This window comes from Diadema antillarum, unplaced genomic scaffold, assembly GCF_040938485.1.
Source record: "Diadema antillarum isolate AM-2024a unplaced genomic scaffold, OU_Dant_1.0 seq00001166_RagTag, whole genome shotgun sequence".
In the NCBI taxonomy this organism is placed as follows: domain Eukaryota; kingdom Metazoa; phylum Echinodermata; class Echinoidea; order Diadematoida; family Diadematidae; genus Diadema; species Diadema antillarum.
The window spans coordinates 196,860-215,172 of record NW_027271973.1 but is presented as its reverse complement, the minus strand read 5'-3'; the positions used below and the strand labels follow the sequence as shown (position 1 = coordinate 215,172).

The 18,313-nt window shown below is 35.6% G+C and overlaps 1 protein-coding gene across 1 annotated transcript in view; it reads left to right on the top strand.

The window, feature by feature from the left end:
• LOC139744392 (dTDP-4-dehydro-6-deoxy-D-allose reductase-like) overlaps positions 1-18,313 on the top strand; it is a 48,169-nt gene that overhangs the window by 28,141 nt on the left and 1,715 nt on the right. Inside the window, exons 3-12 of the mRNA XM_071654834.1 lie at positions 1,771-1,827; positions 6,385-6,433; positions 7,705-7,796; positions 9,688-9,801; positions 10,343-10,434; positions 11,395-11,456; positions 12,562-12,614; positions 16,102-16,228; positions 17,228-17,313; positions 18,052-18,165. Coding sequence (XP_071510935.1) covers positions 1,771-1,827; positions 6,385-6,433; positions 7,705-7,796; positions 9,688-9,801; positions 10,343-10,434; positions 11,395-11,456; positions 12,562-12,614; positions 16,102-16,228; positions 17,228-17,313; positions 18,052-18,165 — 846 coding nt within the window. The remainder of the gene's footprint in view (positions 1-1,770; positions 1,828-6,384; positions 6,434-7,704; positions 7,797-9,687; positions 9,802-10,342; positions 10,435-11,394; positions 11,457-12,561; positions 12,615-16,101; positions 16,229-17,227; positions 17,314-18,051; positions 18,166-18,313) is intronic.

Below are 18,313 nucleotides of genomic sequence, written 5' to 3'. Positions count from 1 at the left end.
AATTAAAAAATTCCATTCACCGATAGGTAGTGTGTACAAGAACCTAATTAACAAAGAGGTGATTTCGAGTGCAATTAAGGCACAGTGTCTGTGCTGTGAAAGTGCGTCAAAGATGCTAGCATTAATGGGAAGGGCTATGGTATTGTGATTAGGCGGTGTCTTTGTGATATGTGTGTAGTGATGCAATACAAATTGGTTTACACTTTATTATTTTGCAGATTATTTCAGATGTTAAGAAAATAGAAAAAAAAAGAAGCAAGATTGGCCTAAGAACTGTGAAAAATTCCAATTCCATTATTTTCAGTCAAAACAGTGACAGCTTCTTCAAAATTTGCACAATACCTCGTGGGATGATGTAATAATTTAATTAAAGAATATTAGTAATGTATTCATGTTTCAGAATGCGTGTTATGATTTGAACCTGCCAGAAATGAGTTTCTGAAATGAGTTTGTTACTTAAAACCTCACTTTCCTGTTAGCTTGCCAAAAAAAAAAAAAAAAAAAAAAAAAAATGGTACTAGTGCGGTTTATGAAATGGTTTTCAGCTATGATTTTTTCATTGGAAGACTATATGCAAAACAAAGGATTGCTCTTGAATTACTTGATTCTTAAGAGATGCTTCAAAATCACAAACCTTGGGAAGGAGTCATTGTTGTTTGCCCGGGAGAACGATGCAAACGCACGTGATTCAAGGAGGTTGTGCCTTGGAGAACGACACAAATGCTGGCAAGGCCCATAAGTATAATGCGCGCCTCATGATCACGTCATTCTCCTGGGCACATCGTTCTTAAATCGCGCGTGTTCGTGTCGTTCTTCTGGGCATATAATGTTATACAATAATGGGTAGGATGCACCATTTCCTCAGCTTGGACACAGCAATGCATTATGATATCAGCGAGAATTCCTCCATAAGAATATATGCATAATCATATTTCTTCTGTGGTTGTGGTAGAAATACAAATCAGATACTGTCACACACGATACTTTTGCGAATTGGAGCCGACGGCCTTTTTCGCATCATGAAATTTTCGTGAGTTGCCTCTAACATTCAGTGCATATACTGTAAAAGTGGATATTTTCGTGCGACTAATTTTTCGCACTTGGTCGGGTAAGGAGAGTTTCGCGTGTTTTTAATTCTGCGGAATCAAGACATCATGCACATGACCATATGGCAGGCAAAAATATTCGCGTGCTTTTATTTTCGCGCTAGTTTCTGGTTGCGCGAAATGCGCAAAAATTTCAACACCGCGAAAATGTCCACTCTTACAGTAGTGTAGACAAGAACTTTTGTGTGCATTTTAATTTCGCAAATCTTGGCTCTTGCAAAATTGAAATGCATGCGAATATTCTTTATTTTACAGTACTGGTGATTTGCCCCTTTAAATTGTTGGCTGCAGGGGATGATTGACTCCAGTCGTGCCATTGTTGTTCCTTTTGTTTCTCAAGAGTAGCTGTCCAGCCATTCCTGCTGGCATGTACCACAGCTGCATGCTATTGAAATTTTATAGTAAATTTTGCTAGTTTTGATTCATTTGTATGATGACAGGAAGCCATGAATATAATTTCCATGTGGCCACTCAAAGTACTGCAAGCAAACCTAAACTCTCAGAAGGGTTACAGGAAAATGAATGAGCCTTTTCCCTTAAAAGGCATGTTGGGAGCCTTGCCCATATGCCCATCCAGGGAAGTTGGGGAAATATTGTTAGGAATACCCAGCCCACTGCTGCATTTTGTTTAATAATGGTGTTTTTATCATATTCTTCATTTCAGATCAGAGTTGCAGACAAGACTCCGCCTGAAATGGCATGGATGAACAGCAGACATAAGGTGAGAATGGATCACAAGTCTCATGAATATTCATGAGATCAGTCAGCTGCTACCGTTAACTAGAATGAAAGGGAGGGGGTAAAAGTGTGAAAAGTTTGTAATGCCCCCTCATTACTAAGGGTCTGTAATTTTCAAGCTTTTGTCAAAGAGAAAATTTTGATATTCTGATGAAAGCAGGATTCCGTTTATGAAGACATACTGTTAGAATATTATAGCAGAAAATTTCAAGGAGCGATTTTTTTTTTTTTTACTTTGTGTGCAAAATTTCTTCCTAAATACTGCAATAGAACATTTGAGTGATGATGCTTCGAAATACATTTTAGAATTAAACATAGATATATAGCCAACAAATGCTATGCTTCAAAGAAAAATACTTTCATTTCTTTTGGAAAATGAGGCAGAAGAGATTGCTGCTTTCACAAACTTTGCCAAATGATGATGTTATACTAATGATGCACAGGATAGAGTGTGCGCACTAACGCCACGAAATAATCCTGTGCATCATTAGTTTTATAAAATGGGTCGAAAACTAACAGCATTATTCACGTACCTTTGTGGGTCAATACCAGTCAGCTACATGTAGCACTCGCTCAAAAGTCAAGATGTCCGAAAGATGTTCGTCCCAAACATTTACGCACGTCGCACTCGGAAATCCCGCACACTCACCTAGTACTGTACGTACGTATAAGAGTATACGTACGCCACGTACTGTTATGCACAAGAAAGGCCGCCGGCTGTTGTGGCAGCCCGCGGCCCGAACTAGAAGTTGTTTACAGGATTGACAGCGCGTATAGTAGCGCATGACGCACTTGTAACAACTGATTGAGTGCGCACTGCTAGTGTAAAACATTGTGACATACGTCAGGCCAGGGAGGTGGAAGAGAGACTCTTCTTAGTGCTTACCTGAAGAAAATAATGCACGCACACGTGACTCATTTCAGCGCTTCCAATTGGCTACATTCTTGAACCCATTTACTAATATTGAGCAGTTAATAAGGTACAATAGTGATAGTGTGGATGTGTCGTGGGGGGGGGGGGGGGGGGAGGGGAATTTACAATTGAACGAGGAAGGAAGGATGTTTGAAGTTGATGTGGCTAAATTGGTGAGGCGTCCAGAATGTTATTACAACAAATATATTCCGTTTTCTTTCCATTTGGTTTTGCTTTTCTTTTCGAGGAAGGAACAGACTATGGTGGGATGCATTAGTGTGGTCCTTCATTGATTACTTCTTATATGTTTTAATACTTATCAGCTGAGCTAAATATGATTTATGAAATTATGTTTTCACAAGGATGATGAAGACTGTGGAATGAACAGTGCACCACAATAAATTCAATGCAGGTCATGAATTGAGTTCTCCAAAACATGATCATGCAGTGACTTCAAACTGAATTGTGCAAAGATTTATGTGCATGCAACATCAGTAAATAATTAGTTGACTGAACAGTTCTATATATATTATTATTCATGATAGACTGGGAATAAGTACCCTTGCAACCCCATTTCACAGATAATCATGCATGTATGGTTCAGAGAAACCTGTTTCCAATATTGTTCATTGAACAAAAAGCTGATTTTCCATTACTGCTGGATAAGAAATTTGACTTAAGATGAGATGTAAGCAAGAACATTTATATTAAAATCTTCTGTATAAATCTCCAATGACTCACATTTGAAGGAAAAAAAAGAAAGTGTTAATTGTGCAATTAAGCATTTTACCTTAGGTATTCAGGTCTCGGTAAAATTCCTCTCCATGTGAAGTTTGCAGTAAAACAAGGAATGTTTGCATGCATTGTAATTTGGCTAGAGCGAAGATTTGCGAAATTAAAATGCACACAAAAGTTCTTGTCTACAGTATATGCATTGAATGGCAGAAGCAATTCATGAAAATTTCATGCCACAAAGAAGGCCATTGTCTCCAATTTGTGAAAATTTCTTGCCATGAAAATATCTTGCTTTACAGTATACAGAACAAAATAATCCAAAATAAAATGAGGAAGTAGAAGCTTCAGTGAAACCAGACAGAAAGGCAAGAAATGGTAGAATATCAGAATTATTATATTTCATTAAAATGATAATATTGGTCAAAATCACATTTGAAAATTAGCTAATATAATGATGTCTGCAGTTTACCAGTCTCCCTTTGAATTGAGTGCAAAGAATATAAAAATCATGTTATATCAGTGGTTTAAAACTACAAATATTTCTCATTTGAATAAGTCATTGCTACAAAGTCATTACAACTTTGACACAGTTTGCTGCTAATGATTTAAATCAAAAATTAAAATCTGAGGGAAAATTTTTGTGCCGGCAAAGGGATGAAATCACAGTTAATTATCAGTGGTTCAATAAATTCTGTTCTCAATATTTAATAGCTTGATCTTCCTTGAAACTGGACATATTTCACTGTTTTTACTGTAGACTTGCTGGAAATTGAACAAAACAAAGTTTTTTTTTTTTTTATAGGTGCAATTACAGTTGCCATGACAACGTCATGTTCTGAAGTACTTGCCTCTCCTAAAGATTCTGAAACCATTTTCATAAGCTGTTCTTTGTGACCTCACTTTGAACTTCTTAAAGCCCACAAATCCCCCACGCAGTATTACTGCATCATGATTGTCCCAGGGGCTGAATGGATAGCAAATGTTAATCATATGCATGCTTTCCCATTTTGTGTGGTTTCGCCATATTTTGTTGTTGTTGAATTTGTATAATCTTTGTTCATGATAGATGAGTAGGGAAATGTACTCAGAACCATGTAATAAAATGTGAGTGCGTGGGATAACATACTCTGGTGGTATGCAATATGATACGCATGTTTACTTCTAAAGTAATAATCTTGTAATGTGATATTCTTCAGTATTCTCATTTTGCCATAAATATTTGTGTATTTCCAGGGAAAATGTGATTGTCATTGTGTTTTGTATGGAAGAAAAATTTTAGTTAAGAACTAAAGGCTGAAGTTCAAAACCTTATTTTTCCAGAAAGAGGAAGCTGTGTTTAAAACTATCCAAGAGATAGGATTTGATATTAGTGGTCATATGATGTGTTCCTGTAGCTGTCGTACATTGTAAGCTGCCATGATAAATAAATGAATAAATAAATAAATAAATAGATAAATAGATAAGTAAATAAAGAAATAAATAAATCTCTATATAAATAAGTACACTCAGCAAAAAAAGAAAGTAAACACTTTTTCAGGTTTATATTTCTCATAGAACATTTGGCTAAATTAAGTTAATGTATTATATACCATATTAAAGGTAATTTAATTGGCTATCAGCCTGGTGGGTCAATAAAAAGGGAAGGTTTATGCATGAGTGCACACCTTTGTTTTACTCTTCCATGGCACAAAAGTAAAAATTGCAAAAATGAACAAGTTGTCATTCATGCGTAAGTGCTCTTCCATAGAACAATATGAACAAAAGAAAAATTCAACACAATTAGATACATGGATTAAGTCGCAAAAAAAACCTTAAATCTCTATAACATCTTTGAAGCCAAAAATTTAAAGACAGGCAAAAATAAGGAGAAAAAGGAAGAATCTTGAGTCAAACCCAAATTCAAATGAAATAAGAGAAGAAGCAATATTAACAAAAATGGTAGAAATTTCAATTTGTTTTCAAATTAGGAAAATTGTAAATGATATTTGGTTCAGAAATTTATCTCATGAATCCTTAAATTACGAAATAAAAAGCTTGAAATAAAGGAATTTTGTTTATTTAATCATCTTTATGCCATTACTCCCTATGTCGTTTGAAGTTTAAGCTGACAGAAAATTCTTATTTTCCCCCTTTAGTTAGCCCACTTTTTGTTTGAGGTTATAACAAGATAAAGAGAACAAAAACTTGTTTTTGCTATATCATTCTTATCTCTCATTGTGTTCAACTGGCTTTTTGTTGTCATTGTTTTCTTGAAGTGCATTTCCAAATGAAAGACAACATGTCAAATGTTGCAATTTTTACTTTGTACCTTGAAGGGCAAAAATGAATGTGTTCACTCATGCGTAAAGTTTCCCTTTGTATTAACCCACTAGCTTGATAGCCAATTAAATTACCTTTGATATGGTGTATAATACATTGATCATCATCAAAATTTTCTATGAAAAATATGAATTCGAAAAAGTGTTTACTTTCTTTTTTTCTGAGTGTAGATTAAATAAATAAATGAGTAAATAAATAAATAGATAAATAAATAAATAAATAAATAACAGTTATTCAGTTCTGTATGAAGAAGTCTAATGTTCCATCAAAATCATAATTTTGTGGAAAATTACCGCAGCACCAGTTGATGACCTTAACTCTTGTACATTTCGCTCACAAATTGACACTTGATTATACACATATGATATCTTTCTAGTTACAGAGAGTCAGTTTTGTGAGGTTAAAAAAAAATAGAAGAATCGAATTAAAGTATCATTACTCTATCAATAATCATGTCCGTAACATCAAAGAGTTCACTAATAGTGACCATCTGAACATGCCCTTTAAGAGCAAAGTAAGGTATAATGCGATTCACACAAGGCAGCAATTTATCTTTGTGGTTTCCTATTACAGGAAGTATTTAAAAGTGTGGATTTCGTCTCTGCCAATCTGAAAAACCAAGGTAAGTATGGAAGTGGGGAAAAAGGTACATTATTTAACTCACCTAGGTAGTATTGTCACCAGCTGGACTGTGTGGTGTGTAACATGTGCTGCTGTGTGTAGTCTCTCATTCAGGCTGTTACTTGAATTGCTATCATACCTAAATTCTCATATGTGATTCTGTATACCTTCATTTACTGTAAAAGTGGAAATATTCGCAGTGTAGAAATTTTCGTGTATTTCGCACAACCAGACACTAGCGCGAAAATAAAAGCACCAGAATATTTTGCTCGCCATATGTTCCAGTTGTTGAGGGTCTTGATTCCGCGGAATTAAAAACATGGGAAACTCTTTTTACTCAGCTGAGTGCGAAAAATTAGTCACGTGAAATATCCACTTTTACAGTAATGAATGCTTACATTGAAATATAAACTGTGGACATTTTATGTGAAATTAACTTGTAATCCTGCAAAGCATCGAAATATTCTTCATTCTCTCATTATCATAAAACAGCAGGGAAAGGTTTTTAGTCACCTATGAGAGAGGAGAGAGAAAGGAAGAGAGTGTGGGGGAGAGGATGCAGAGAGGGAAAGAGAGGATATACTTGTATACGTTCACTCTCTACTACCTCATTCTCTTCATATTATTAAGGAGATGTATGATTTGCATGATTGTATTTATAGCTTCAGCTTTCAGACTCAGAGAAAATTTGGATTAGCATACTATTAGCTAGGGCAATTCGGTGCGGTGTATGTTGGTAATGAAAGCTGATCTTGTCAGGAGACAGGCCAGTGTATGACTCATAATGAGGGAGGATTTCTATGTATATGTCTCTTCTGCCATATTTCAGTCCTCGTTCATGTCTGTATGTGTGATATTATGTCGCATTATCTTTCGCACCCTGTAATTTTTCTTTTACATGGTGAACATTATATCTGTAAAATGCATATGCTGCTAATTCTACGTGCCGACAATTTATATACTGCTCTCTTTTTTTCTCTGTCTTTCTTTTCCTTCTTTATCAAGTACTTGTCATTTCATTATAGAACTGAATAAAGATGATGTGCCCTTTGAAAAATGTGGATGTATGAGCTCAATTTTAAGTCAGTTTAAGACTTCAATTTTAGCATATAAGGATATAACTCTTGTGGAATTAAAAAGCGATAAAAACTTCATGGTACAGCTATTGAATTGTGGTTGTGAAATTTCCAAATACTTGAAATGCCAGGCATGTTTTTTAAATGGCATCTTTAAAGAAGCTCATGTTTGTCCCATGGTGTATTTCTGTCACAGCGTCTGTGAAATCTGCATTCTCCGATGGTGATGACTCATTTGATATTGTCGTCAATCTAGCGGCGGAGACTCAGTACGGGAGGACAGAGGAGGTACAGTATGTCAAAGGGTGCACGACAGGAGGGGCTATTTCACGCATAATTACATGTAGCAAAGCTGGGTATGTTTGGGCCAGTTCCCCGTACATGAACCTGCACTGTCGCAGCTTTCACATATTTCTAGTTTTTAAATGTTTTTCAACTTCTGCAAAATGATAATAGATGATATTGATTAATATAAAGGAAAGAAACAGACATTTGATTCACATTCATCAATTTTTTAAAGAATGCATACCCTAGAGTTTTACTTCAGTTTCCAACAGCCGTATAAAGATTAGAAATCTCCAGGAAAAGGCCTCAAAATGAATTGCTTATATTTTCAGCTTTATTATTCAGTTGTGCATTGAAGTTTAAATAAAATTGGATTCTATATTTTTCTCTATAATAATGCCAGCATTATCTGAGTTTCATGTCCCTTTATTGCTATATATCTCAATGTTTTTGAAAGTTTGTTTCATGAAGAAAAAATGTATTATGCTGCTTATTTTGCTAGATTTATGTATTTTATGTGAGTGCTTCAGAATTTTTGTGAACTTATGTAAGGCCTGCACCACAGATCATGGACTTTTGTCAATTTTTCACAAATTACTCTGGCTCCACATTTGAAAAAATTGGCCTGTTAGGAATGGGTTTGCCTTTATTTTTCGAAAAACAACTACAATTGCTAAAAGACGGTTTACTGTCTTTCTCCTTGTTCTATCAAGTATTGCCTGATTTACAGAATAAGGCAGTCTGATCATATGTACAGACATTAAAAATTTCCTTAAAAAAAAAAAACCAAGTCAATGTACTTGATGTGCTAGCAGAGATAGTCTCTGTCTGTACTGATGCTTTATGATTATGATGTGCACATGGCATTCTGTGAACTCAGAGAAAGCTGCATAAAACCTGGTAACAATTTGAGTAAGTACTAAAAAGTAGCATGTTGTTTGAATCTCTTGATTTGATTTATTCTGGGAGTAAAGTTTTCTCAAATCGCCCTGTTGAGAGCCTATTCCTAACTGAGCTGAAAATGTCGTAACTGGTGTGGCTTTCACTTACTTTTAAAGAGAGAGAGTGATCAAATCACCATGAAAATGCTTAGGAGTTTGTGAGTCTTTTGATATCATCTTACCGACTTTTAAACTAAAGTAAAGGTGAATTTTAAAAAAAAAAGCACCACTACTATCAAAGTTTATATGCTCTATAATGAATTGCCCTAGGTAAATGCTCTGAAAAGTGATTTTATTAGATAAGAAATAAATATAGAAGAAAGGCAACATCTGGTATTTTCATATCAAGCAGTCTGAAATGCTCAGTGTCTTCATGTCTCCTGGGTTTGTTCAAGCTTGAGACAATTTTCATGTGGATATTTATTAGTTTGAATACAATATATAAGTTTGTTATGAAAATCTGAAATATCATGTGGAATGCTCTTCCCTGCAGCCAAACTGTTATGATATGTCCTCAAATTTGATATCTATGTTTGGTACGCCCCCTTTTGATTCAGATACCTTATGGGTAATTTGATTCTTGATATTTTTTTCCTGTTCCTAGAAAAACTTGTTTATTAGTTTAAGAGATGATGCCTACCTCTCTAATGTATATTGTAGATTTCCAGGTGAAAATACCTAGCACCCTAGTACCTACAGACTGTAGCTACATAGAAATCTTCAGTTGTTTTGTTCAAGGGAAACATTTTTGTATCTCTGTTTAAGATGACAAATACACTTTTCTTCCCAGGGACCCAGATTTGAAAGGAGATGTATTTGGTTTCCATCAGAGAGATAAAGGGTGTGATCAATCTAAAAAGATTTCACACACTGACTTTAGATGACAACAAAGAAGTATTTTACATCTTACAGGTGATGTCTTTTGTTTTTTTCTTCCATGTCTCTATGGGCAGATTTATGAAGAAGGCATCGTGAAGCTAAGCCTGAATTGTGCCAGGGAAGCTGCGAGCAGAAACGTCAAAAAGTACATTGAGATATCAACAGGGCAGGTGTATTCTTCAGACAAGGTAAAGACTGAAGAAGTCTGCTTAACTCTGTGATTGCCAGTGATAATCTGTATTTATGCAAAGTATAAGGCATTTTAATGTGTTGGGTCTGAAAGGGTTATGTATATCAGCAGTTTAGTGTGATGGGAAGTGTCCCATTGGCACAAATCTTTTGTCTACTTAAGTATGGCATTGATACATTGTGAGTACCGGTATTAAAATCCCCGCAATTTGATCAGTATCTATCATTGCTGAGTTGATTAATGTAATTTGATATTGTTGTTGTGCTCAGGCATGTTTAATATGTCAGGATATGGCTTCAAAATCTGCATTTCCTTGTCTGTAGTCCGACTCACTCTCGATACTGTATACAGTTTGTGACTTGTGTTGGTTGAAACTAATCTTACACGCATACACGTTTCACTTTCACCTTTATCTGTGATGAGGAAAAGTATGCAGTTTATTAGTGGAAGTATCCTTGTTTATTTTGTGTCAAATCCAGCTTTGAATTCAAGTTTTAATGGTCTTTGTCTCATTTTTGTGATAAAAACAAAAACCGCAGAAAGCCAGCAGTGAAGAAGGCAAAGTTTCTCCCTGGACAGGCATTGCCAAGTGTAAGCTACAGGTAGAAGAACATCTCAAAGAAATCAATGGGTGAGAAGCCTTCACAGACAATGATGAGAATGTCGATATTAATAAAGATAATAGTAATAATGATAATAATACATGACATCATGATAATGATGATGATGATGATGATAATAATAACAATAAATACAATGATAATAATGATAATAATAATTATGATGATGATGATGATGATGATAATAATAATGATAATAATAATAAGGATAATAATAAGGATAATAATAATCATCATCATCATCATAATCATAATCATAATAATAATAATAACAGTGACAATATTGACAATACATCTCATTAACCCAGGGTAGCCTCTTCAAATATTAGCATTGTGCTTTTACTTCCGGACAATACCTGTTGACATAACATTGTCCAGTAAGGTCCAAAATTGAACTTGCATTTACTAGCAATGAAAACTTTTTGTCGCCATTGGGAAATATTCTGTTGTTTTGCTGACAGCAGTAAGTGGGTCATTCCTTCCACCATTAAGGCCAAATTTCAGGAAGACTTGAAAAAGGTCATTTTAGTCTATTTTTGATAATATCTAACTATCCATAGTAACCAAGTGAAAGGTACAGTATAAACAGTGCTACATCATGTGCCCCCTGAAGCTATGTAAACTGATCATTTTTTTTTTTCACTGTTGAGTGCAGTGTGAAATTGTGGCACGCCAACATGTGACTGGTATTAGCAGGTGGCATGAATTTAAAGTGAACAAGATATCTTGAAATATTTGTCTGACAATTTTTACTTACATGCTGTAATTACAAAGTACAAAATGCAGGAAAGTTTCCATGATGCTCTTAAAGTCCGCATGTGCAGAATGTCATATGGATCAGAAATGTCTATGCTAGTTTGATACAAATATTGGTCTTGAATGCTTGTGTGCAATTTCATGCCTCTGACTGCAAGATATGTTTGAAGTAAGTGTTGTGAATAGTAAGTTATGATAATTCTCTTTCTTTTCAGGTTGAATTACTGCATCCTCAGACCAGCTACTGTATATGGGCTTGGAGACAAATATGGACTAAGTAAGTTTTTAGTGAAATTCCTCAAGAAATAATAATAATGATATTATTTTATTTTAAGGCTCTCTTCAAGTATGAGGTTGTCCTAAATAGTCAAGAGAACATTCAGGCAAAGTCAGACAAGTCATGTGACATTGATTGTCATTTGAAAGTCGGTCAACCGTCTCACATTGAGGTCTCTTAATAGAATCTCAGAGTGACAATTTTTATCTCATCTCTGTGATGTCACTGGTGGCATTCTGTGTTTATGGTCAAAATAGGAGGTTTGTGTAAATGTGTGTAAAGGGAACAACTTCCTCTCTCGGATGATGTGTAGTGATATGACACCCAGTACTTTAAGGAAATGTGTAAAGTAGTCTCATTTTATCCACAGATTGTAAAATGAGGGAGCAATTTACAAGCAACATTAAAGTTGTGCATCCAGAGACAACTCACTCTGAAGCTTGTTGAAGGACCTCTTCAACTATTCATAGATACACTTGTATCTGTCATAATTTCATAGCTTTTGAATCCAATCAAAACTTTGTCTGATCTTGTACTCTTGTGCCATGTTATCATGTCCTCGTGGAACAAATATTCATCTTAAGTGATTTTTTTTTTAAATTGTGTGTGGGTATGTGTGAAAACGATTACACTCCTGTCACTAGTAATGTTTTAGCAAGATATGTGTTAATGTCTTGATTACAGCAGATATATATATATATAAATATTTTTTTTTTTTTTTTTTTTTGGGGGGGGGGGGTCATAAACAGGTATGTGTGCATGTATACATATACCAATTAGTTGTTGTTTCAGTCAGTTCTTTAGTTTGGACAAGGACTGATTTTACCTTTGAGTTTTCTTTTGTTTGTTTGTTTGTTTTGTTTTAACCTTTTTGTGCCTGAATGTTGGTAACATACCAAATTATTTGACACTGTAATTTTGTTCTTGTTCTTTATTTTGATTTACCTGGTGTAAGGATGAAATTTGTCATCAGTGTAGTGAGGCATAATCCTTTGTTTCTTTATTTTTCAATGTAGATACATTAAAAAGAAATCTTCAGATACCAAAGTTTTGTGTTAGGTATATGAATGAATATATTTGATTTTATTCTTTCCTCTTTCTTTAGCTCCAAGACTAATAATTGGTGCAGTCTACAGACAGCTGGGAGAGAAAATGGAGGTATTAAAAATTATTTCAACAACTCTTTCATGAGATTTTTAGCTTGATCACTGGCAGGACAAGTAAATGTGATCTTATTCATGTCAGCTCCTATTGGAGGAAATTGGTGGCTGAGGAGGAGAATAGCAGACGTCATGTTGGACATCAAGAGAATAATCATAATAATGATACAATAATACCTATAAATTTCTAAAGCACAGAACCTATACAGATATACTCTACTGCACTGCAACAGCTTGTAATGTACTTGACATAGTACGCTGTTAATATCTAATTGAAGGGGTAAACTTCTCTTTTTTGATTTGAGATGATGTGATTCTCATTTGTAGTGGAGATTAATTTCACTTTGGGTGCTGCATATGCATATCAGCTTTATCCTAATGTTATTTCTGTTTTGCGCGATATGATACTGATGAATCTTTAGAGCTACAGAGGTTGGGGTATGCTTACAAGATGCAAGTTTCAACAGTTTTAACAATGTGACTAGAATTGATAGAAGGGAAGAAATGAAAATGGGCATCAAAAATTGACAGAGATTACTGAAAACATTTGTAGATTGGGACAGAAAATGCATGGACACATACATATACTTCAGAGGGACAGTTCACTGTATGCAAGTCACATTTCATGGTGTGTGGTGTGTTTTTATGCCTCCGCCACGAAGTGGTGCCGGAGGCATTATGTTTTCGGGTTGTCCGTCCGTCCGTCCGTCCTTCCGTCCGTCCGTCCGTCCTTCCGTCCGTCCGTCCGTCCTTCCGTCCGTCCGTCCGTCCTTCCGTCCGTCCGTAATGAATTTTGTGGACAGGGTAACTACCAAAACCTTTTGAGGTATCCTAATGAAACTTGGCATGTATGTGTATTAGGGGGTGAAGTTGTGCCTATCAACTTTTGGGTGCACATGCTCAAGGTCAAAGGTCAAAAGGTCAAGGTCAAATGCTTAAAATTTTACTATTTCCCCCATATCTATGCAATGCCTGAAGATATTTTCTTGAAACTTAGTGTATACATGTACTACCCAATTAAGATTCTCTGGTGAAAGTTTGGGGTCATGAGGTCAAAAGGTCAGAGGTCAAAAGGTCAAGCAAAATGTTAAAATTTCACTTTTTTCTCTGTATCTTGGAAATTGTTCAAGGTATCTTCATGGAACATAGTATATATGCATCTACTGACTGGCAGTGGTTATCTAGGGAATTTAGGGTTCATGGGGTCAAAGGTCAGGGGTCAAAGGTCAAGGGCAATACTTCAAAATTTTACTATTTTCCTTATATTTATGCAATGCCAGCAGGATTTTTTTTTTAAACTCAATGTATGCATGTATAACCCAATAGAGATTCTCTGGGATTTTTTTTTTTGCCAAGAACGTCAAAGGTCAAAAGGTCAAAGATCAAGTGAAAGTGCTGAACTTACTTCTTTCTCCATATCTCGGAAGTGGCTCAAGTTATCTTGAAACCTAGTACATGCTGAATTTATGTATGTTCTGCCTGACAGTGATTCTCTTATAAATCAAAGGCCAGATGAAAATGATAACAATTTACTGTTCAATACAGAAATTGCGCTTTTTCTCCATACCTTGAAAATTACTCAGTGCATAAACTTATGAAATGGTCAATGTCAAGTTAAAGTTCTTAAATCCCCAAATACATGCTCTCCTATTCATCCAATTAAACATAGGTCAAGGAAGGTAAACATTCAATACATTTGTGACAATCATGTCATTTTAATATTTTGCCAATTTTGTGAAAATGTAATCACACATTGTCCACATGTACTATAGACCTATTAGGAGAACCATGCATTATGGCGGAGGCATACCAGTCGCCATAGCGACATTTCTAGTTAATATTTATTTTGTGAATTGACTGATGTGGGTGAAATGGCAAACAAAATTGCGATGTATGATGTCTCCCAAGGTCAGAAATCACTAACTTTGCTCTTCAGAAAGGGATTTTACTTATTTTTTTTTTTTCATTTTGTGACTGTGGTTTTCAAAGAGATTCAAGTACTGACAGACTTGTCTTACAATATCCAGTGCAGGAAATATTATGCGTGTAAAACTTGTGGTGTGTGCAGTATATCAGGTAATACTTGAATGGAAACTAGAAGGGAAGCGGGATAAAGGAGGAATAAATGCAATCTACTCATTATCCTGACAAAGAAGAAGAATACAAAAGTAAAATGAAAGTGAAAGTATGCTAATAAGAGATGAAAGTGACCTATCACAGATATCCCTGTAGCAATAATACTGAATAGATAGGTAGTTATTAATTTGATAGAAGTTTTGTATTTGACTGTACATATCAGAAGTGAGATGTGAACTAGTATATTGGTTTGAAATTACCAAGCACCACTCACAGATCAAATAGAAGAAGGAAACGGACATTATGTAAAGTACTATACCTGGTCTTGTGAGCTCATGAGTTGACTTACCGCAGACTCTGTTTGCTGCATTGTTAATACAGTATCCATTGTCTCCCTTGACCTGGTATGTGGTACTTACAGCAACAGCAGCAGCAGCAGCAGCAGCAGCAACAACAACAACAACAACAACAACGACAACGACAACGACAACGACAACGACAACGACAACGACAACGACAACGACAACGACAACGACAACGACAACGACAACGACAACGACAACGACAACAACAACAACAACAACAACAACAACAACAACAACAAATCCATTCCTTTAGCTGCATTTCCTGAGGTTTATATCAGCTTGAATACTAGTAGATGGAGTGCATTCAGACAAAGAATGCCGAAATTTCACTAAAATCAGACATAGAATAAGAAAGTGCTAGTAGTCACAATCAAGCATGCAAATTAGATAAAGTGATGATGTCATCACTACCCAATATCTCCCATTCACTGGCATGCTAATCTCACTTAATATCTACCAGTAGATGAAGTAAAAAAAAATAAATTTTAAGTCATATCCTTGGGATCAGAAGATTGTGTAGTTACAGTAAAATAACAATAATGCCTAAATTAATAACCCAGAATAGGACATTATATTCAGAATGTCTTTATATAAATACAGACGAGAAAGAGTTGCTAGACAGTGACATCATCGTGGGGGATTATCTGCCACTGCAGATTTTAACTTTTCTGTGGGATAATGAGAAACCCCCTATGAAATATGAAAGAATGTATGATTCTATGGGGAATTCAGAGTTTATTTGATGAAATTTTGTTTTGAAATGGCTGAAATATCCAAAAACAAAGCGGTTCTAGTGGAAGATGGATCCCACCATTTATTACGTGATACAACCTTTAATAGCTCCCTCTACTGTTTGAATTTGAATCCTGTCGGCATTAGGCTCTTTCAATCATTATTCTCTGCACACGTGATCAGTGTGTACCACTACCAGATTGCTTGATCAGGGAGGCTGACCTTTCACCTTCCTGGATTATCAAAGGGAGGGAAAATATTTGATATATTACAACATGTCTCTCTGCTCTTTACGTGTGCCCCTCCCGACAGCTCCTGTGGAGTGCAGACCTGAACATGAGCACGGTCCACGTGGACGACCTCTGCCGGGCCATCTGGCATGTGTCACAGCTCGAGGGAAGTGGAGAGGTCTATAATGTGGTCGACAAATCTCACTCGAGTAAGTATCAGACGTTGAAGGGGAAACTCAATATCATAATCTAGCCGATTTAGAAAAGGAAAGAGAATAGGAAAGGAAGACTCAGATGTCAAAGGAATAGAGCTGAATGTTTCGTGAAAACTAGGCTGAACATTTGTAACGAAAGTCTCTAGAGAGCATATTTTGCGTGCAATTTGCAACCCAATAACCTACAGCATTGGATGCCATGTCTTCAACATAACAGCTAGAATGAATGTGGTGTAAAGGATATTATTTCCTCCTTTTTAATTCATTAAGAAAAAAAAAACTACCAAAGTGAAGGATTGCACAAATTTGAGTAAGTGACTAGTAAAATCATGATATCATCACATCTAATTTGTGTGGGTAGGTGTCACCATTATCATTGCTCTGTAAAAATGTACAAAAGTTGTAAATATCATAACTATTTACCTTTCATTTAATTGTTATGAAGTTTTCTTTGTTTTGTTTGTATATATTCTGCTTATTGAAGTAACATGGAACAGAGTTTCTCTTTAAGGCATAAACCCATTGTTTGCATGCTGTCCCAATTTCCAAAAAGATATTTGGTACATAGATATCCACCATCGATCATCAGTGAAACATAAATCAAAATATAGATCACACTTCCCTATGGTTAAACAATGTTTTGTAAAACTTCTCCTGCCTATACAGTGTAAACTGAAATTGAAATTAGAGTAATAATGCTATGAAACTGAATTTATTGTGAGTTTTGGAAAAACAATGTGATATACTGGATTTTACAGCTGTCATTTCCTTTCAACGCTTGTGATATTTCAATATTATATATACATGTATATCATCATTATAATATTATATTCCAATGGATCCAAGATGCGATACCCTTTTCCTGTAAGAAACAGATTAAATTCTTTTTTTCTTTCTTTTTTTAGCTGCCGATTGTATTTGTGAATATACTGTAACAGCTTTAGCAAGCATCATCTACAGTCCCTTTTAATGATTTCTTTTCATGTTCCACAGCACAAGGTACCATTAGTGAGCTGGTGTGTAGCATCTTTGACATCCAACACTGCTACTTTGGCACAATGGTCTCCAACTTTGCCCGGGTAAGATGGACCATCATCATCTCAGAACACAGTTAACCATTAGTCTGAAAAGACTGGCAGTTGTTAAGATGAAAATTGAAGTATTGTACATTTATTGCTCATCCAACCTGAATGGGCATGGTGAGCTCATGCCATGGCATGTTTTACCAGTATCCTTCATCCTCCCAAGTTTCTAAATGCTTCTTTTTCGTCATCATTTTTCATCAGATTTTATGTCATTCGCTGTATATAATGTGTAAGATTCAAGACTTCTACCCAGAATTGTGAAATTAATGAAAAAGGTCCATTTGTGCAATTTTACTTGAAGTCACAAAAATGCTGCTCCCTCTATTTCTATCTCACCTGAGCCAACGGCTCAAGTGAGCTCATCATGCGTTATCTATTGTGTGCCAGGTGTAGACTTTTTAAATTTTAATTGTCTTCTTGAAAACACCGTAATAGATTTTCACCAAACTTGGCAGGTAACATTTCTAGGGGGATAGGATGTCAATATGTTCAAATGGGCCCCATGCTCCCCCTGGAAGGTGAACTTGTGATAGTCAGGTGAGCGCGAGACCCCTGGGTCTCGTGTTCGTTTTCTGGTTTTCTCATTGACCAAAGTGAGATACAAAGAAATTTGACACAGAATTTGTACAAGTTGGCATCAAACAGGAAGCAAAATAAGTTTTGTGCTTTTTCTCTTGTATACTCTGAAATATACATGTAGAAACACTTCTAATCTTCTTCCTCCCTTTGCAGCTGAAAATGAAAGACACTGTGGAGATATCCAATGACAAGCACACGGTGCCCTGGTCAGAGGCGTGCAAACAAGATGGCATAGAGCACACACCTCTCAGTCCATATCTTGATCAGGTAAGACTGACCATGGTTAGTTATTGCTATTTAAAAAGATGAGTGACACTACATTTGCTCCTCCAACAATTACTCCGGTCTTGATGGGAGGATTAGAATTTGGGTCAGGGTTGTTGGTAGAATTTATGTTTTGATTAGCATGCAGATA